Source organism: Oncorhynchus masou, chromosome 18 (genome assembly GCF_036934945.1).
Source record: "Oncorhynchus masou masou isolate Uvic2021 chromosome 18, UVic_Omas_1.1, whole genome shotgun sequence".
In the NCBI taxonomy this organism is placed as follows: domain Eukaryota; kingdom Metazoa; phylum Chordata; class Actinopteri; order Salmoniformes; family Salmonidae; genus Oncorhynchus; species Oncorhynchus masou.
The window spans coordinates 56479191-56500668 of NC_088229.1; the positions used below are offsets into that span (position 1 = coordinate 56479191).

The 21478-nt window shown below is 46.3% G+C and overlaps 1 protein-coding gene across 2 annotated transcripts in view; it reads right to left on the reverse strand.

Annotated features, from left to right (window-relative positions):
- The window catches only part of ntn2 (netrin 2), a 57068-nt gene extending 36713 nt beyond the window's left edge, over positions 1-20355 (reverse strand). For both annotated transcript variants that reach the window (XM_064923815.1, XM_064923814.1), the window contains exons 1-2: positions 19958-20355; positions 6581-7755 (exon numbers count right to left, since the gene is read on the reverse strand). In XM_064923815.1, the coding sequence (XP_064779887.1) occupies positions 6581-7649 (1069 nt within the window). In that variant the 5' untranslated portion in view covers positions 7650-7755; positions 19958-20355. The remainder of the gene's footprint in view (positions 1-6580; positions 7756-19957) is intronic.
- Positions 20356-21478: the final 1123 nt, after the last annotated feature.

A 21478-nucleotide genomic window follows, 5' to 3' on the forward strand; every position in this document is an offset into this window, starting at 1 on the left:
TTGCCATGGCTTATGCCATGTTCTTATCCTATCTGAGTGGCTCAAACATTACAATAAAATCAATGGGGGCCCACGCCATGACATTTTTTGAATTTCTAATTCTCCCTGACAGTCTAGTTTTTATTCTGGTGGTTGTTAGTATTTAAAACGATATAACTCCATTATCTTTTCTACATACCTGGTTTTAGTTGTTTAAGTTCACACTGAAAACGTTTTGCCATCCTGAAAAATGTATTTTGGGGAGTGGCGGCCCACCGCTGCTAAATTAATATAGGGGAAACCCTGCATCATGACGCAGGCATTTACAGAAGGTTCCCAGGATTTCAACATTCCTCTGCTAACGTTGTGGATATTTTGGTCTTAAAACAATGTTTTTTTGTGTTTTAGTGTCTTTTCGTGCTGCCAGAAAACCCAAATGGGTGGCTAAATAGAAAAAGAAACACTAAGCAAACTGAAATGAATCAGACAGCCAATCAACAATGGAAACCAATCCTATTGGCTTAGCCAAAGCTGTAAAAGCAAGACTAAAACTACTAACAAACCAAGACATTGCGATATTGACATACGTCTCCAAAAAATCTATCACTAACTATAAGGAAAACCAAGCCCTTACATGATGCCCCAATCATGATGCACATGCGTACACACATGCCTTAGCCCCGATCGTGGCTCACGCTAACCACCCTAAAGGCACCATTTCATAGGGCTGTTGATTTTAGAACAACATTCCTCGCCCGTGTAATGTATTTGAAAGCACAGGAGGTTTCGTTTTTGAACCCCCCCCCCTTACGCTGTAAGTAATTGAAGTGTCGGGTCCCGGCGAGCCCTGGGCGACAGCAGAGGAGGGGTTTGCAGTCAATTAGTGAAAGCAGGAACATGGCAACATACATGTAACAACACAGGTCGAGGCACTCAAGGAAAGCCAACAGTGTCTGTGCTTCTGACACACATAAGTTATTCAATTTAATGCGTTATGATATTCAAATTCTATATGACCTTGCAACCCGAACCGATGTGTGCGTGTGTGAGAATGAAGTCATTTTATGATCTGGTGCCTAAATGTGGTGTGATGAATATGTTGTAGAGAAGGAGAGGAGAGGTGACCTCTCACTGCCCTTGCTAGAAGCTGTGGAAGGATGGGGAGGGGGGGGCATGGCTGTGAAAAGATGGAGCGTTGCTTTGAAATTATAATCAGCATCGCGCAACCATCTGCCCCATGTCAGACAGAGAGAGAGAAAGAGAGAGAGAGAGAGAGAGAGAGAGAAAGAGAGAGAGAAACAGAGATAGAGATAGAGGGAGTGAGATGGGTGAGAGGGAGAATGAGAAACAGAGAGAGGGAGAGAGAGAAAAAAGGAAAAGATAGATGGATGTTTTTGGCATTTGGGGCTCTTGTGTCCTTCAGTGTTTCCAGAGTTACACACAGATCTGTGTGCTTAGGTCTTACAGCTCTGTCCCAGACGATGTGATGTGTGTGCGCTGGGTCTGGGTCTGCCAGAGGTAGAGCCCAACCAGACACTCACACACACACCCTCCTGGACCGCCCTGTTTTCTCCAGCAACCCATCTGTCAACGCCCCCCTAATTCTTGCTAATAGTTTCCAAAAAAACAGAGGTCTACAAAACATACTGAGCCCCTTCAATGGCAGAAGGAGTCTGGCAATGGAACTTCAAAAAAGTCTCTCCTCCATCTCTCCCTTCTCTGTCTATAGAATTCCTATTTCCAAATCAAGCTTGCCTCATTAGCATGGCAGACATGATCTAATATTGACCTAGAATAGATCATTGTATATGTATGATATAAGACGTTCAATAATTCAAAGAGAAATTGTTCTGGACAGACTACATGTATTTAGTCTGTCCAGAACAATGCATGTATCAGTGGAGGCTACATAGGGGAGAATGGCTCAAATTAAGGGCCCGGAACGGAGCAAATGGAATGGCATCAAACACCTAGAAACCACGTGTTTGATCTGTGCTGCATCACATCAGGCCGTGATTGGGAGTCACATAGGGCGGCGCACAATTGGCCCAGCGTTGTCCGGGTTTGGCCGGGGTAGGCCGTCATTGTAAATAAGAATTTGTTCTTAACTGACTTGCCCAGTTAAATAAAGGCTAAATTTAAAAAATGTTTTAAAGAATGTATTGGATACCATTCCATTGATTCCGCTCCAGTCATTACCACAAGCCCGTCCTCCCCAATTAAGGTGCCACCAACCTCCTGTGATGCATACTGTACATATTGTTCACATATGTGATGCACTCTCATTATCTCAGCTGCTTTCAGACAAATGCTAGGCACATTGTTGAAGTCATGTGCTTTATGCTCTAAGTATCCAGTCATGGCCTGTCGAGTCCATTAGAGCTGGTGGGGTCTGGCCTGTACTGTGATTTCCAGTGTGGACTTCTGGATTACAGAGGGCTGAGCCTAGCAGAAGCCGGCATGGTCTGTAGACTCTAGTCTACACTAATGAGAAGGAATAGCATGAGAGAACAGGCTGGCTGGCCAAAGAGCAGATCTGGGCAGGGTAGGGCCGAGCAGGGGTGACACTGGCAGAGAGAGCCAGGACTGTATGGCCACAAAGTAATAAAATATATAGTTATGTAGTCTGACAGTCAAAAGCCACCACCGTACTTGTTAACTGTTCTGTCCGACAAAAACATTATGATCAAAGTCAAATTAAACAGTCAACTTCATTACAAGCCGTTGCGTCACACTATAACGTGCCAGTCAGGCTCTCATACCACCATATCATCTCAGTAATGATATAGCTCTGTAACTCTGTACTACCAGCATGCCATAACCACAACACCATCACCACCGTCACACCAATGCACCATCCTATATCGCAGTAAGTAATCTGACACTTGTTATTCACCTGTTCCCGACCGCATTTTATCTTTTGGCTCTGAATGAGACCAAGCAGACAATTTTTTCCATGACATCTCCTTTAGAAAAACAGGCCATCTCAAACTCTCCTATTTTGGCTTCGATTGCAAACTGCTATGGCTCTGGGTTTGTAAACTCGTGTCTGTGGGCAGGATTCATGGAGGGGCGGCGGGGCGGGCGGGGAGCGTGTGTGTGTGTGCTGGTTTGTGTCTGCAGACGGTTCCTGGGCCTGCCAAAAACCCAGACAGTAATCTCGGCGAAGCGCATGTCAAACATTAGCGAGACCCGTGAACAATCAAACAGGACTAGAGAGACAGCTCGGCTTGGCTCACACCACCATACAAGCTCTCGACTCAGTTCAGAACTGGGAAGGGGATTCAAAGTATCTTTTAATAATCTCAATGAGTGATAATGATTAAGGCAAAGAAGGTAAAAACACTAATGGGGCACGATGCACGTGTTACATAAACATGTGGACTAAGTCTTTTTTCTCTTCAGCAACACAGCTGTGCTGGTTTCAAATGGTATGAATGGAAAACATTTTTTGTTGTTGAATATAATATACAATATAATATACACTGAGCACACAAAACATTAAGAACAGTCTCTTTCCATGACAGACTGACCAGGTGAATCCAGGTGAAAGCTATGACCACTTATCGATGTCACTTGTTGGCTGCAACTCAATATTAGGAAGGTGTTCCTAATGTTTGGTATACTCAGTGCATATTTTTGTTAGGATAAAGTAAAACATATACACCCACCCCCCATGGGAATGTCCCCGTCAGCTTAACCTTGTCATCACCCCACAGGGGATCATGACCTCAGCCCGCCCCCCAAAAAACCCTCCCGGAGCCCCATGGCCCTGCGACCCAGAGAAGGGCTCCGGTGACACCTGGGGACCCCGGCTTCTCCAAAGCGTGCCAATCTCACACCCTCTCCCAGACCGAATACACACACCTCGGCCCGGCGCCACAGACGGCTGCTGCTGCTGACGCGGTGGTGTCCTACAGGGCTCGTTTGTGCGGCCCGCTGCTTTCTGCAGCGCCAGAAAGGAAAAAGCCAGCCGAGGACCAACAAAGGGAGGGGACACTCTTAAGAATGAGCTTCAGTGTGCCGTGGGGACGTCTTTTTTTTAAACGTAGTCCAGCACACTTTTGAGGACATTTTGGAACCAGCACTGTGGCGGGGTCATTCTAGAATGAGCCCTAAAGGGCCTTTTGGAACATTGTAATTAGGGACATGTGGGTTTGGCGTCCCCTCTGATCTGTGATCAGGTATAGCGTGCAACATGCATTAGGTTTTTACTGCCCTGTATCAGCGCTGGGATGAGGTCATCAATGTTGGCCGCGGCGCACATGGCATTTAGTCCAAGAGTAATGAACAGAGGTGACATATCAATCCCACTGAGGAAGGATCTACGGGAAGCAGGTGGAACGTTTCCCAAACAGGAGAGGGGTGGGGAGAGGGGAAGAGCGAGGGAGTTACGGGATAGAGTCGGGTGTGGGGGCGGTGGTAAAGGTTGAGAGTAAGTCAAGCGAGTAAGAGTGTAGGAGAAGGAGCTGGACAACGGGGCGCAGAGAAAGTGAGACAGTGAGAGCGTGAGGGGTGGAGATTTGGGGGAAGTTAGAGAACATAATCAAGGGTAGGAATGGAGGGTGCTGGGGTATGAGGCGGGTGTGACTATAAGGGCACAGGGTTGAGGGTCTGGGGGGGGGGGTTGTCAGTGAGGGGGGAAATAGAAACAGACCCGCTCCTTGGACCAGCACTGCAATGGCCCCAGCTATGTTCCTCTGGCCCTGTCACTCTCTTTTAAGCAGATCTGGCACTGCTCAACGCTAAATATGATTTCAGGCCAGCAGCGCTGGCAATTACAACATGTTAGAAAAATATACACTGTTTTTCAATGTTTTACTCCTGTTTTTTTTTTTTACTCGCCTGTAATTGTATTTAGTTACGGGGAAGGTAAAACGTGGGACAGTGGCTTCTAATACGGTGTTATTTTCCAATGGCTACACATTTTTATGACAAGCAGAATTGACCTGAATTGGGTTCCACCTCCGCCCGTTTTTTAAAGTATCACTACTGACAAGCAGTAACCGAATTTGACATATTAAAAAAATCTGTGTTCACTTTATCATAAAACGCAGTAATCCCATAAAAAGGTAATCTTTTCTGCTAAAATTACTGCAATTTCACTTGCCAAGCTTTCAGAGAGTGTCTGGATGGTTCTTTTTTGAATACATGTCTTGAAGTAATGGCAATCACTGCCAAATTACATTCTTGGATGACTTAGCTGCCGTGGTGTGCCAACAACTCGAACTGTTGTCATTCGCTGTTTAGACTTGTTCATGAGGGGGCGTATTTACTTCAGAGGGGAGCCCAGAAAACATCAAGTTGGGTTGAGTGTTCAGGAGTCCTGTATATAGAGCTAATAAAACAGAAATCACAAATACTGCTGCTGCATTTCGTTGTACTGTAAATCTGTTGGGCAATGTAGGGTTGGGATGGGTTGCATTTGGCATTGGCCACCGGAACATTCCACCCTCATCTTCAACTGTGTCAACAGCAGGTCATCCTGTGTATTCAGGCAGCACACACATCTAGCCTTACTATTGTCAAAATCTTATTTTAACTTTACCTGCAATGCTGAGACCATTACAGCAACCTCAGATGGAACACAGATTGAGCATTAGTCAAACTCTTTAATATAGCTTCAGGGAAAGAGCTGTTGAAATTAGAGAGAAAATGGGGGATTATAATGAATAATACCGAAAATGACTAATTCGGTTTTAAGCTGAATCCACCCAGAAACACCACCATGTGCTGTTTTCAAATATAAGTTAACATTACCCATGTTTTGTCCATATTTAAAGGGGGAAAATGGTATGCTACTTGTCGCATAAAGGAACTGCCACCTGTATTTCAACAATTTACTCATTATTCACAGGCGTTTGGGAGGATAATGTGGAGAAGGAGGCGAGAGAGAGAGAGAGACACACAGAATCCCAGACAGACGTGTGTTTGTGTTGGGCCCGTCTCGCCTCACAAGCCCACTGATGGGTGGGTGTGCAACAGGGCTCAATCCCCATCCCCTCATTAGGAATTCTGAGACGCATTCAGTAGCTTGTCACTGGAAGAGAATACCTCCTTCACTCAAGGGTAGGGCGGGGAGAGAGGGAGAGAGGGTGAGAGAGAGAGAGAGAGCGAGAGAGAGTTGGAGAGATAGAGGGGGTGCCTGGATATAGAAAGATAAGTAACGGAGTAGACCCTGCTCAAAAAATGTCATGGTCCTTTCAACATGGTGGCCATTGAATTGATGAGTATTCTCATATTTCTATAATGAGTGATTTGTACTGCTCAAAAAAACAAAGTTGTAGGACACAAATACATGGTAAATCCACTACACAGATCATCAAGCACCTTCCTCTGTTCAAAAATTGCATGAGGACTGAAGAATTCCAATCCATGCTGACACAAACATTTCAAGAATCTGTGTGTGTGTGTGTATGTATGAATTGTCTAACATTGCCATATTAAATAATCCATTTCTAGTTATGAGGTGTGATTGAATTAATGAATCTACACATTCAACAATGCAAATGCAAAGAGAGTAAAAAATGGTTGAAATTAGCAAAATTGAAAAGAACAGAATCAAAACTGATAGAAAGTGCTGATTAGAGCTGTGACTCACGTAGACACTCGTTGGCCTCGCGAGCGCTGGCCCTTTGCCATGGCCGGTCGTAGTGAAAGGGCTTGCAGCGGTCGCACTCGGGCCCCTCCGTGTTGTGCTTGCAGTCGCACACCAGCTTGCCCTCCTTGTCTTTGAGGCAGCGTGAGGCGTGCCCGTTGCACTTACACCTCCCGCCCACCTGGAAGTCCCCCACCGCGTAGAAGTACGCCGGCAGAGACGTGGACGGTACCATTGGGTCTTCGTCAATCCGGCCTCCCCCGCCTATCCCCACTCCTCCTGCCCCTAGCTCACGTGGCAGCTGGGGCCGGCTGAAAACTACACGGATGTCAGTGACTGTCACCCAGTCCTGGAGCACAGGGCTGTTGTCAAAGTCCTTCCCGGAGGGCCGCCCGTCCAGAGTGCTGAAGGCAATGAGCCCCCCGGATAGAGGGTAGAGGTCGGTGTGGCCATCGGTGCACAGGCCCTCCTGCTCGTTCTGCTTGGTGATGGCCGCCTTGTTGGGCCGGTTGTACATGCGCCGACACTGGGACGAGTAGTACTGGTAAGGCGTCCAGCTCTTGCCATAGTCCATGCTCTTGTAGATGGCCAGTGACTCAGGGCGGGGCGAGCAGAACTGCAGGCTGACGTAGGTGATCTCAAACTTCTTTCCCAGCGACAGGGTGAGGGTGACGTTGTGCGGCGAGGTGTGCAGGTTCTCCGATTGCCAGCAGGTGAGGTTGTGGGCCGAGTTGAGGTCAGTGAGGTAGGAGGGCGGATGGGCACGCCGCGGGTCAGCCGCGTCGCAGATCTGGCAGGTGCGCACTGAGGGCCGCTCATCACCGCGCTCCACCACACTACAAGAGCGTGACGGCGTCGGCCGGCCGCACACGCTGGACACGGCCACCTCCTTGCCAAAGGCGGCGTTGATGAACTCGGGGATACAGCGGCGGGCAGCGCCCGCGTCGTCATAGCATGGGTCTGGGGGTGTCTGCTGCCCAGCGAAGGGATTGGCAGCACCGTTAGGGGAGGCGGGAGAGGCGGAGCATGCCAGGAGGCAAAGCCCCAGCAGGCACCTCCAGGCTTCCCTCATCCTGCGTGTGTGTGCGTGTGTGTCCGAGGGAGTGTATGTGTGGGTGTGAGAGGGGGAATGGAAGGAGACCCTTCCTTTAGGGTGACCGTGACCACCGCAGCCTGTCCTGTGAAACAGAGAAACAAGAGAAAGAAAAGAGAGAGTGAGAGATAAGTGCCAGAGCTTGCCATAAAAGGATTCAAAGCAACAAACAACTTTTTTGACCTCTGCTTATTGACGAAAATATTCACAGTTCAGTCATGTAGATATTCTCATGCTATTGTGGACACGTCCAATCGTCCAAAACACTTCCAGTCATCTTACTGTCGTCAATTCAACCCTACTATATCCGTAAGCTTGCTCATATGAGCTGAATATCATGTTTGTGACATGTCAAAACACCTCAGGGCCTTATAATGAGTAATGGAGTGTTTTCATTAACTAAAAGCCTGTAAAAGAGGTCGTGGGAGAGATGGGGGGTGGGGGGGGGGAACGAGTAAGTGAGAGAGAGAAAGAAAGAGAGTGACCATATAAAGAGAGATCTTAGATGTTTGGGGCCGGGGCCGGAGCGACCGAGTCCTGAATTTCAATGGCACCACTCTTTCAGCACCTCCATTCAGGTCGTGTCGAGGCACTCTGGTCGTGCTTCGGCGGCGCGCGCGGCAGAAGTTGCCCCATAATCCCCCGTTCAAAATATACGGGCAGAGCCGTCAGCCACACTTGACCTTAGCCAACTCCCCAATTCAACGGTAAAAGAACACTGACCTAAAGAGGAACTAAAGACAAATAACTAGCTGTACACAGTGTTGAACACAATATAGTATTTATTTCCCCACTAGGCAAGTGCAACGCTATATGCCATTTGAACATAAAACATTGGACATGTACCGAGGTACTGTAGCTATATGTGGGCTAGAATGGCAACAATGTGTTCTTTACAGAGGCAGATTCCTGGAAGGCTCCATTGGCAGAGCTGGCTGTAACAAAGCCATTGGTTTGGGCTGAAAGGTCTCTATAAATCTCAGACTGTCAGTGTACCTGGATGAGATCATTCAAATGGGCTCCACACCAGACAGGGGCCTCTCGTTTCCAAAGAGGGAAAGAGGGAGAGAAGGAGTGCGAGAGAGAGAGGGAATGAGAGAAAGATGTAGGGTAGAGCGAGAAAGGGAGGGAGAAAAGAGATGTATACAGCCCGGGGCTTTTCCTCCCTAATCCCACCCTTATTTGTCGGGGTGTCAAGCCTGGAAGGACCCCATTTGAGACAGACAGCAGAGATGTTGAGAAGGCGCCCCGATCGTCTTTGCAAGGAATTTATTAAGCTACAATGAAACTGTTGCCCCTCCTTCCCCCCCTTCTCTTCCTCTCACTCCTCTTATTGGGCATCCCTCCCCTCCTTGGCTAAACAAAAGCCTGCATCTGCCTTGCACTTCAGTCGAGGAGGAAGGCAGACGGAGCGAGTTAAAATTAGTCGAAAAACAAAAGTTCTGTTCTTTTCTTTTTTAGGGGTTCCAAAGCTAGCAACTCTCAGAACACTGGAGAAAGAGCCCAGCCGTCCGGTAAATAGGGGCGCTCTTTTCTACTCAACTGCTTAAGCTTCTACCATTTGGCCTCTCCTCTGGCTGGAGGTGTGTGTGTGTGTGTGTGTGTGTGTGTGTGTGTGTGTGTGTGTGTGTGTGTGTGTGTGTGTGTGTGTGTGTGTGTGTGTGTGTGTGTGTGTGTGTGTGTGTGTGTGTGTGTGGTAAGAACGGAAAGAGGATCATCAAACTGTAAAGAGATCAATAGAAATTTCTGTTCCAACTTCTTTATCTATTTATTTTAACTTGGCCGCAAAACATGCATTCTTGTGCATTTCTGGGAGAGTGGTTACATATACAGTGCCTTGCGAAAGTATTCGGCCCCCTTGAACTTTGCGACCTTTTGCCACATTTCAGGCTTCAAACATAAAGATATAAAACTGTATTGTTTTGTGAAGAATCACCAACAAGTGGGACACAATCATGAAGTGGAACGACATTTATTGGATATTTCAAACTTTTTTAACAAATCAAAAACTGAAAAATTGGGCGTGCAAAATTATTCAGCCCCCTTAAGTTAATACTTTGTAGCGCCACCTTTTGCTGCGATTACAGCTGTAAGTTGCTTGGGGTATGTCTCTATCAGTTTTGCACATCGAGAGACTGAAAATTTTTCCCATTCCTCCTTGCAAAACAGCTCGAGCTCAGTGAGGTTGGATGGAGAGCATTTGTGAACAGCAGTTTTCAGTTCTTTCCACAGATTCTCGATTGGATTCAGGTCTGGACTTTGACTTGGCCATTCTAACACCTGGATATGTTTATTTTTGAACCATTCCATTGTAGATTTTGCTTTATGTTTTGGATCATTGTCTTGTTGGAAGACAAATCTCCGTCCCAGTCTCAGGTCTTTTGCAGACTCCATCAGGTTTTCTTCCAGAATTGTCCTGTATTTAGCTCCATCCATCTTCCCATCAATTTTAACCATCTTCACTGTCCCTGCTGAAGAAAAGCAGGCCCAAACCATGATGCTGCCACCACCATGTTTGACAGTGGGGATGGTGTGTTCAGGGTGATGAGCTGTGTTGCTTTTACGCCAAACATAACGTTTTGCATTGTTGCCAAAAAGTTCAATTTTGGTTTCATCTGACCAGAGCACCTTCGTCCACACGTTTGGTGTGTCTCCCAGGTGGCTTGTGGCAAACTTTAAACAACACTTTTTATGGATATCTTTAAGAAATGGCTTTCTTCTTGCCACTCTTCCATAAAGGCCAGATTTGTGCAATATACGACTGATTGTTGTCCTATGGACAGATTCTCCCTCCTCAGCTGTAGATCTCTGCAGTTCATCCAGAGTGATCATGGGCCTCTTGGCTGCATCTCTGATCAGTCTTCTCCTTGTATGAGCTGAAAGTTTAGAGGGACGGCCAGGTCTTGGTAGATTTGCAGTGGTCTGATACTCCTTCCATTTCAATATTATCGCTTGCACAGTGCTCCTTGGGATGTTTAAAGCTTGGGAAATCTTTTTGTATCAAAACCTGGCTTTAAACTTCTTCACAACAGTATCTCGGACCTGCCTGGTGTGTTCCTTTTCTTCATGATGCTCTCTGCGCTTTTAACGGACCTCTGAGACTATCACAGTGCAGGTGCATTTATACGGAGACTTGATTACACACAGGTGGATTGTATTTATCATCATTAGTCATTTAGGTCAACATTGGATCATTCAGAGATCCTCACTGAACTTCTGGAGAGAGTTTGCTGCACTGAAAGTAAAGGGGGCTGAATAATTTTGCACGCCCAATTTTTCAGTTTTTGATTTGTTAAAAAAGTTTGAAATATCCAATAAATGTCGTTCCACTTCATGATTGTGTCCCACTTGTTGTTGATTCTTCACAAAAAAACAGTTTTATATCTTTATGTTTGAAGCCTGAAATGTGGCAAAAGGTCGCAAAGTTCAAGGGGGCCGAATACTTTCGCAAGGCACTGTATCTCCCTAACAATGTTCTATGGGAACAAAGTAAACTATGATTTGACTTTCTCGCAAACAGTCTTTGGACCTAGAAAGGCGACACACAAATAAACAAACCAACTATTTTGCTTCCCAAACATTAACCCGTACTTAAGGCCAAATTGAAGTACGGAATGGAATGCTCTCACAGCCATCCGAGCACCTAAAAAAACCTGTCCACCTCACATCAAATAAAATTCCATTTAATGAAAAATGGAGAGTAGGAATGGAACGAGGCTGGTTCATAAATGATTTGGCAAGGAGTGCCGGGCGGAAGACTATGATCAATGGGACATGTCTGAGGGGAAAGGCTAAAGTGGGTGAGCAGGCGGGAGTACATCATTGGAGGCACTCCATCATCAAAGCCTGGCAGCCAGACCAGGCAGCCAGATCAGGCCCACAGGAGGAGACCGCTGATGGAATTAGCAACTCATTAGCATCGCGGTCCAGCTTCCGTCAGCGCCGCGCCCGTCGGAGAGAGGGAGAGGTGAGAGATGGAGGGACAGAGAGAGAGAGAGAGAGGGAGGGGGGTCGCATTGACTATTACAAAGACGGACAGTGAGAGAGAGGGAGCATGGTTGGAAAGGGAGAGAGGTACAAAGTGGGTGGAAAGTGTCTCTGAGTGATAGAGCAAAACAAATAACTGAAAGAGCCAGAGAGAAGGAGGAAGGGAGGGAGGGAGGGGGAGAGAGAGAGATGGAAAGAGAACCAGTGACAGTGATAAGGCAGAGACATCTAAAAGGGAGAGCAAGTGAGGACAGAGATGGAGAGAAGGAAAGCGAAGGAGAGGGGGAAGTGACAGAGATGGAAAGAGGGAGTAGAGGGAGGGAGATTAAAAAAAGGAGGGAGAGACAGGGGGAGACAGATTAAGGTGGAGGACGACATCGTTGGTCTGTGGCGGCCTGTGGATGACTAAATATGGTGTGGTCCACACACAGCTCTGCTCGGCCTGCCGGGAGATTCTTCCAGCGGTCTGGTGCTGTCAAGCACGTCTAGCAGATGGGACACATAGGTTAAACAGAGGAGGAACAGTGCCATTGCCGCTCTAATTCCACCTCAACAGTTCCCCCTGAAAAGAACACTCACTAGCTAGCTAGGCTCTATCACAACCTGCAGTGATTGGGAGTCCCATAGGGCGGCGCACAATTGGCCTAGTTTTGTCTGGGTTAGGGTTTGGCCGGGGTAGGCCGTCATTGTAAATAAGAATTTGTTCTTAACTGACTTGCCTAGTTCAATAAAGGTTAAATAAAAAAAAATAAAAAAATAGCAACTCTGTGTTAGCTTTTCAAAACATAAGCTAACAGTAAAAGCATACACTACAGCTAACAACTCAAGCTAACCGCTACATAGCCACTCTAGTCTAGCTCTGAACAAGACTGTGTCCTTGGTATGTAAACGTCACTGACCGACATTGTTCAGCTTGCTTGTTCTCTGTAGAATTTTGACAAGTGTGTGTGCCAATTCCACAAACTTCTCAGCCGAGACGCCAGCGGAGAGACATAGGCTGACTTCTCCGAAACACTCGGGTAAGTTTGAGCTTCAGCAAGAAATGATCTGCTGCTCTCAGCATTGACAGAGCTTTGCCACAAGCCACAAGTTCTTTTCGACAGGGGCAGACGCTGTATCTAATTAAATGTGGTTGAAGTAGCAACAGCAGTGTGAATGTTTGTGAGGAGTAGGGAATACCACACAGAAACGCTTTGCTATTTGACTCTAACTACGGCTAACTACCAACGATAGGCTACTTCTTACAAGTGGAGCGCTCCGCATGTCATGTGCTAGGCTTAAAGGTTCTATTGAATTCTAATCGCCTAAACACACAAACCTGCTTCAAAAGAAAACGACAGTATTTCCACCCACTTGGCTAAAGTGCCTAGTCATTCAGTAAGGACTGAAATGGCCAGTGCTTGCAATCTAACACTGCACGCGACAAGATGCTTTACTGCTTCCGAGTCCCGAGAGGTTAACCAATTTATTTCCCCAGGTTGATATATGGCTTTATGTGCATGAAATACATGACAAGTTATCAGCCGCTTGCTGATTCTGGTTCTGCAAGGTCCTGCAATGTCACAAGGAATATCAGGGTGTTTATGTGATTGGAACTGATCCAATAGGTTTTGCCTAAGAGGTTCAATCAACAATAAGGGGGGGTGATAGGAGAGAGAGGAATAGGGTGGTCCTGGCTGCGAAATTCCGGGGAGCGTTTTTTCAGCTTTCCCGTCACCAGGAGATCATCCCATGTTGAGTTGTGTCTCTTTCAAGCGCAGCTCCTCTGTCAGAGTTCACGGATTAGGAAAACAGGAGGTGCTGAGAGGCTTTATTTGGCTTGGGCGTGGGGGACCGGGGGGAGGGAGAACTAGAGGGGTGCAGGGGGAGAGGGACAGCTGATCCACCTCATAGCCCAGTCAGGGACTCCCATGCTGGGGCAGTGTGCTGGGGGGGTGGCCCTCTCACCACGAGGCTGAATGGATCTCCTTGGGGCTCCTCCACTCAGATGACCCTGGGAGGAGGCTAGGCCGGGTGCCCCAATGTCTGTCTGTCACTGGGCCCAGTGTACAGTAATCCCTGATTGGCCTGTTAGCAGCTGTGGCAACCGTGGAGGACTTTTTAAATGTGAACAAGAGGGCACTACTGTACACTGTCTATCAGAGTCCAGTCATAACTATGAGAGATGCAGAGTATGCATTTAAATGCGTGGGGTTGATTGACTGAGCAAATCCCCTACACACACACACACACCACACACACACACGCACAGGGTAAATACACGTGATTGACAGGTCCACAGGCAATAGGGTATTAGTGGCACAAACCAAATTCGATGATGGAACAAGTGAACAAGAGAACAGGAGAGGAACAGCGGCAAGAAGGGGTCAACTCTCATAGCTGAGGGTGTCATTAGCAGGGGGGTCACTGACACATTTTGAAAAGTCTCACTTCCTGCTCTGAAGCAGAAGAGAAAGAGAGAGAGAAAACGAACAAATTTGAAAATGTATGCACTAACTACTGTAAGTCGCTCTGGATAAGAGCATCTGCTAAATGACAAAACTGTAAAGGGAGGGAACCTCCCTCATAGAGTCCAGCGCTAGGGGGACTATCTCTGACACAAAGAGACACACAGTGTGCCACAGAAGGTGATTTTCAGGGGCAGAGAGCAGTTTCTCTCTTTCCCTCTCCATTCGAAGAGAGCGAGAACGCCCAGGAGAGGAATGCAGCCGCTGTGGCCCAGCCTACTCTCCAGTAGTTATTAAAACAGAACCTGATCCAGAACTACTAAGAGTAGAGGAGAGGAGGCAGGTCAGGCTACTTCTCATAGATCCAGACAGGAAGCTGTACTAAGCTCGGGGTTCTCTGCGTTACACTCCACTACAAAGGGAGGCAAAAAAAGGCTGATATTAGGGGTATTTTCTGTTCATTCTGTGAATTTGGTGTTTTTGGTCTGTGAGTAAGAGTCTGTGGCGTGGAAAGGGAGGGATGTGAGACTGCAAACATGGCGCAAGGTCGACTCATGGGTGAAACAGTGTCAGAAAAAGGTAAATTTGTTCACATCAAGACGGACAGACAGGCAAAGTACTGTACTAACACTTGCTTAGGGACAACGAACTCCAACAAATACACTAGCAAACATCAGGTAAATAGAAACAACATACACAAACACCCAGCCAAACGAGAGGAAGCCTGAAGATGCCCATAAGCAAAGATGTAGGATCCGCATTCCCTTTCCAATCCGAGCCTTCACCATTAGGGGGAACAATGCATAACTGACCTTAAATCAACCTGACGTGGGGATGAGGTTGACCCTATATGCTGATCTACCTCATTTACTCTGATGTAATGTGCGGTAGCCTATAGAGTGGCCAAACTGACTCTGTGATGTCGTGGTTCAGTACCATGGAGAGATCCCGAGAGGAAGTTTTAGGTCTCGAGTCCCTGACATCATACATGACTCACTGCTCTGGGTACAAGTACCTTAACACTGATCTAGGATCAGTTTACAGCCACCCAATCATAACCCATACCATAAAGGGGGTGTTAGACTTAGAGGACACAAACCTGACCTTTCACCCTGCTACTAACAGACTCACACACACTAGGTTTAGAATGGCTTCCTCCTTTGAGTTTATTGAGTTTGGAGAGGAGATAGTGTGTGTGTGTGTGTGTGTGTGTGGGGGGGTCAAAGAACAAGAGAATGATAGAACAACTGTAAGCAGAGAGAGAGAGAGAGAGAAACCAAGAGAGACCGAGAAAGAGAGAGATACAATGTAATACTGCCTTTCCAAACTATAAATTGTTGCCATCCTATAATAGGCCTACAAATCCCCCCACCCCATCTTGGTTTGAGGACATGGAGATTTTAACTGTGGAGTCTGGGAAAGAATAAGGGCTTGAGCTCATCCCTGAGTTTCATAGAACACATACCTTTCATATGAAACATGTTTTATACGGGAATCAGGGAGAAATATACCTTGGCTAATGAGGAGATAGAGGCTTGTTCATTTCATAATGTGCTCGCGGTTTGGCCTTCGCCAAAAGCATTTATAGCCTGTGTCAAGCTGTGATCCGCTTTTAAAAAAAGAAATATATTTCCCCCTACATGTGTTCTCAAGATGGGACTGATGACACCCACTGCTGTGTGAGACGTCAGAAAAAAGACAGGAGACTTCCCGTCCAGATCTTCTAAATGAAGATCTCACAATATGGAGACATCAGTGACAACTCCATGTGTAAGGCCTACAGGCCTATTCCAACATACTGGGTCCGGATGACAGGCTTTAAGTGAGGATTGAGGAACCACCTTAGATGTCTTTCATACATAGCTTTTCATGGACGCTGCAAGGAGTTTTCGATTTCCCATGGGGGGGGGGGGGGGGGCGCGTAGCCATGGTACGGTCGGACGTGGTGGTCAGAAGTGCCAGGTGAGCTGTTCCTGGATCAGAGGGAGTGGGAAGTGGTTTGTAGAGGGGGGGTTGAGGTGTGTGCTTCAAAGCCCTTTGATGGTTGGCTCTGCGGTAGGCAGGCTTGCGGTTTCTCCCCGAGCCCTCCAACAGGAAAAAAGCTTTTTCCATTGTACAAGAGACTTCCCCATAGCCAGAGCAAGCTGGGCCACTTTGAACTGACGGGGGGATACCACAAATAATTTTATTAAGTGTTCAAAATGCTCTTACCGCTCACATACATACGCACGCACACACACACACTCACACAAACGCTCTCATTCACACATAGGCACGGGCAGGCACACCACACACACTCAGACAAACACATGCGCTCTCATTCACACACACGGAGCCCCATACATTATCAGGGGTGCCAGGGTTTTTGAAGGCAGGGGCTGAATCATCAGACAACCCACCCTTCCCCTTATATCCCTCTCTCTCCACCTCTCTCCTTCTACTCCTCCCATTCTCTCCCTCCCTTTCCACACAGAGCTCAATGGTGATGTCCATTTTCCAGGCTGGAGCAGGGTAATGGTACACTGCACAGCGGTGAGTTATGGCCGGGAGGGGAGGGAAAAGAGAGACAGAGAGGGAGAGAGGCCCTCCCGGTCCACCGAGCTGGTCTGCTCCTTCATGTTGCCATGGCAGCCCCCCGGGGGCCAGAGGAAAAGAGAAGATAGCCAGGCTCTGTTTATGACAGTCACCTGCTATTTTACTGGCCCTGTTTCCCTGTGTCCCCCTAACCCCCTGTGCCCACATGCTGACTGGCTGTCATTGAGATGAGTTGGAGCTGGGGCTATGGGGCGAACACATGTGGTTGTTGTACCTTTGGGAAGGCCAAACATGCGGTGCCTGTCGACAGCGAGTGAGTCGACAACAACTCACCCCAGACCAAAGGAAGTATTGGATTCCTTCAGATAGAACTAAAACACCTGCATGCGTAGACTAATGGCATTTTCTTTATTGATAATTGAGATAAAACAAGAGTTCAACCTTAAAATGATTTAGATAGCAGGGTGGTCAAAACACCCTGAGCACAAACGCACATGCACAGACCTCACACACCCTTCTGCATCTGGAGGAAATGTGTGCTGCTGACACATGCAGACTTGGCAGGGAGCGGGGAGCGGTGGGATGGAGCTTCGGAATCTCGGCCCGGGATCATCCCACGGGAAGGGGCGCGTGAGGCGTCACACTGACGAATGACGAGCAGCAGTTAAACAGGGGCGCCCGGCTTGCACCGACACCGACACACACTTATAAAAGACAGAAGAGACAGTGTTTTGTCTTCCCTCCCACCTCCAATGTAAAAGGTGAAAGGGAGATGTGGTGTGGTTGGGTGCTAAGGATGGTCACTCATCGCACTGCCACCAGTCTGTCTGTCTGTCTGTCTGTCTGTCTGTCTGTCTGTCTATCTATATATATATATATCTATCTCCACACTCCATCTCCCTAGTAAAGAGTTACATTTCTGTGTGCAGAGTGTCAACAGTTACAACTGAGGAAGAGCAGAGGTAGGCCCATTCTGATTCCTTGTGAAAAGCCACTTTTGAAGGCCTATGCCAAACCATTAGACACAGCATAAAAATGATGCAGTAGATTTGGGGGAAAGAGAACTACATGGGCATTCCCCTTTTGGTGCTAAAGCCAAAGATGATGAATAGATTCAGATATGAATCAGATGAATCTGCGATACTCGGGCTCACTGGCTGTTCTTCCATAAAGGGTCAAAGTTGAGTCAAATGTGTGGACTTAGCTTAACACTCCAATCAGCTTGTTTCGTTTGTTAAGGATGACAAATGTTGATCTCTGCAAACCAACAGCTGTCTCAGGCCCACCGAAAGAAGAAAAAAAAGGCGGGGGGAAAAGAACCAGCAGCATTCCTTCCCCCCTTCAAGCTGTTCAAACCAGAGAAGAAAAATATATTGGATGTGTTGACTTTACTCGTTCAGGTGGACGGAGCCAAGAGTCCCAAGGAATCCTGCCTTGAAAAGCACAGAGAAAATGATCTGCTTACGTTACAACACACACACACACACACACACACACACGCACACGCACACACACGCACACACGCACACACACACACACGCACACACACACACACGCACACACACACACCACCAGAAGGAGTTTATAAACCTGCTGGAGTGAGTTCCTGTGGATTAGCTTACACACCCGTGTGCCTGAGCCTTGGTGACTCCTGGCTCAACCTTTGACTGTGTGTTATTGATGGATCATAACATGATGCAATTAAATGACTATGATTAATTCACAAAAACAAGTATGGACATTCCTATATGAATAACAGTGCCGTTGTTGCATTTGACCAGACGATCCTGCTCATAAGGTTGCCACATTCCACCGTTAAAACCACATCGACCTTTTCTTTATCTGAGTGAACAACTTAAGGGTGTATCAACAACACCATCTTTCTGGATGGCTTCCAGCAATTTGCCAGGAGAATGAGGATAAGTGGGTCAAGTGGCTGACACTCTTTAATCTCTAATAGGGCCATACCTTAGCTCAATCGAAGCATTTAAGATAAGGAATCTTTCTCCCCGCAGCTTGTCTGCTTTTTACTGCTAGTCTGTAATATGTGGCCTACACTCTATAGGATGTGAGTGTTGGGAAAAAGACGGGCCTCCTAATTATAATTGCGAGGTGAATAGTTTCATAGGACTCATGCTCAGTGCCATATCAGCCAAATCAGGCTTGTCAAGACAAGAAAACATGCCAATTATTTTTGTCAGGAATTATTTTTTCAAACTTGTATTCATATAAAATAATCACATAGAAAATATTTAGTTCTGACTTGTGTCTCTCAACAATGTTATCCTTCAATTAATTTAATTACTGGTGGGGTTTAAACTTGCTGGTATCAGCATTGGTTAATCGGAACCCTTGGGATGTCCCTAAACTCTAACCCTAACCTTAATTTACCCGTACCCTAATTTTAACCATAATCCGTACCTAACCTTAACCATTTCAAATGTCAACGACAATGGGGTATGGAAGTCCCAAGGATCCCAAGTAGCATGTTCCTATAAGCTTCAAGACAGAAAATATAACTTCCTAATCTTCCATTCTCGTGTTTTTCTATACGAATGCGGTGACGTCAAAGTAAAGGGAAAATATTAGAATTGACAAACGCATTGGGAGATTTGGCATAAGGTGTCCGCTACATTCGAAAGCGGGATACGAGGAGTGCTGCTTGGTTTGGCATCTGTATTTAGCCTAGATTGGACTGATATTAAAACACATGGACTCTACCTACTACTTGCAACCTATATTAAAGTATCCGTTTAGGCTGTTTTTCTCGTTCTTTCCTTAGACCCACGGGGCAGCTGTAAACTAAGGAGAGTTCACACCGCACGCTAGATCTCGCTCACCGCGCTCTTTGATCGCCCACCTGTCCGCCTTGCCTCTCCATTTCAGTGCGCCCAGAGGTTTCCTACAAAAACGACTAACCGTAATATCACTACACTATACTTGTATTACCATAGACAATACTAATACGTATTCATCTGAACAAATCATAGGGTGGATATTGCCCCATCATTTCAAGCGTGACATAATAACGCCTACCTTAACTTTTTCTCCTACAAAATAATAACTATAAACCGTATTGCAATAATTAAATAATGTGAATTGAATTCATAAGGAGCAAACAGTTATTAAATATATTAATTAGACAACTGCGTAATTCACAGTGCTTTACGCATAGTGGATCAGCCTTATAATATATCAGAAGAAATAAAAAATCCCACAGTGAAATACATTTGATAAAACTTCATGAATGTGAACTAAATAATGGAGCATATGAAGACAGACAAACATAGGCTACTGAAATTGACTTCGTAAACTCACGTGTTAAATGCGTAAAATGGACATCAAACTTGCCCAAGAGCAGTGTATTGGCGATTCTTAAAACGACAACACAGTCCAACGTTTCAGGTCCAAAACAATCAAAAAATAAATGTGCATCTGTCAGAAGAAAATCTTCTTCCCAAACGCAATGGACAAGTCCCGTCTGCTCAGTCTCGAGCGTTTTGAGGACGGTACATTATACAAAGCTGTTTAGAAACAGGCACGTTCAGTATTCTCCAAAAGCGACAGATATCATGAGCAAGGCAAGGGGGACACAGTACAGAGGTGAGACACTGCACTCGCCCGCTCCGTCCAGTACAAGTGAAAAGAGACCAATATATCCATAGGTTGAAAAGCAAGCGAGGGATAGGCTACTCCCCATTAAAATCAATTCCAGATTTTCTTAACCTTGCGCGCAAGAGCGTCTTGGATCACAGTCGCGACCGCAGAGAGAGAGAGAGAGAGAGAGAGAGAGAGAGAGAGAGAGAGAGAGAGAGAGAGAGAGAGAGAGAGAGAGAGAGAGAGAGAGAGAGATACATATTTGAATTAAGGAGCAATGTGCATCTTTGCCTCACAATAATGTGGAGTAAAATAACTTAAGTATAAAAAATACACTAGCCATATCAACCTTTGTAAGTGTTGTCAAACGAAGAGCAATAACTGAACAAACCAGCGCGTATCATTTGACAACGATTATAGGCCTATACCTCAGTTGCTATAATGCTTGTGTTACCGTGAGCGTGCTAAAATGAATGCCCGATGCTTGGTGTTTTCGCTGGCAACCATATGGCGGTCGTAATGAGAACACAAAACATTGAACTTGTTGAAACTCAGTTGAGGGGGCTCGAGGGCTCGCAGAAACTAGAGGCAGATGCGATTGTTATAACGCATTAATTATAATAATAGCCAGAACCAGCTTGGTCATATTAGTGGACGCCAACGCTCCAAAACAGCCACATATAGGACATGCATATTATGACAGACAAGGGGGCACCTAATTAAATAAACGGGTATTATATTTTGCTTGCAGCGCCGGTCTTTGGTTGAGGATCCAAGAACTGGCCTATTGTTAGGACGTTTAGGTATTTTCTGCAGATCTATGCGTTCTCATTTTCAGAGAGGTCCCTTCAGGCCCACAGTGTCCCTCATGCGCCAATATGGCGAGGGGTAAGAATAACAGCATTGCATCAATAAAGACCCCCCTCATTCATAATTCCTCGTGGTTAATTTGTTAGTAGGCCATAGATTATGTGGCATATGCTTTGTCATCGTGAGTAGGCTAAACGTTCATTATGTCACTGTGCGTTTGTGCATAAAAACCGAGTTGGTAAACGGATAATATTTGCGCAATTAATTTAACAACTCTCGACGGGACTATCATGTTTAGTTTATATTCTAAACCTTTAATTTACAGTGCACGCATATTCGGTCCGGTGTGTTATTGCAGGTGTAGCAATGAATAATTACACACACCGTTATTTCGTGCCCCTGCACCCCATGCGTTCTTTCAAATCCTTCGTG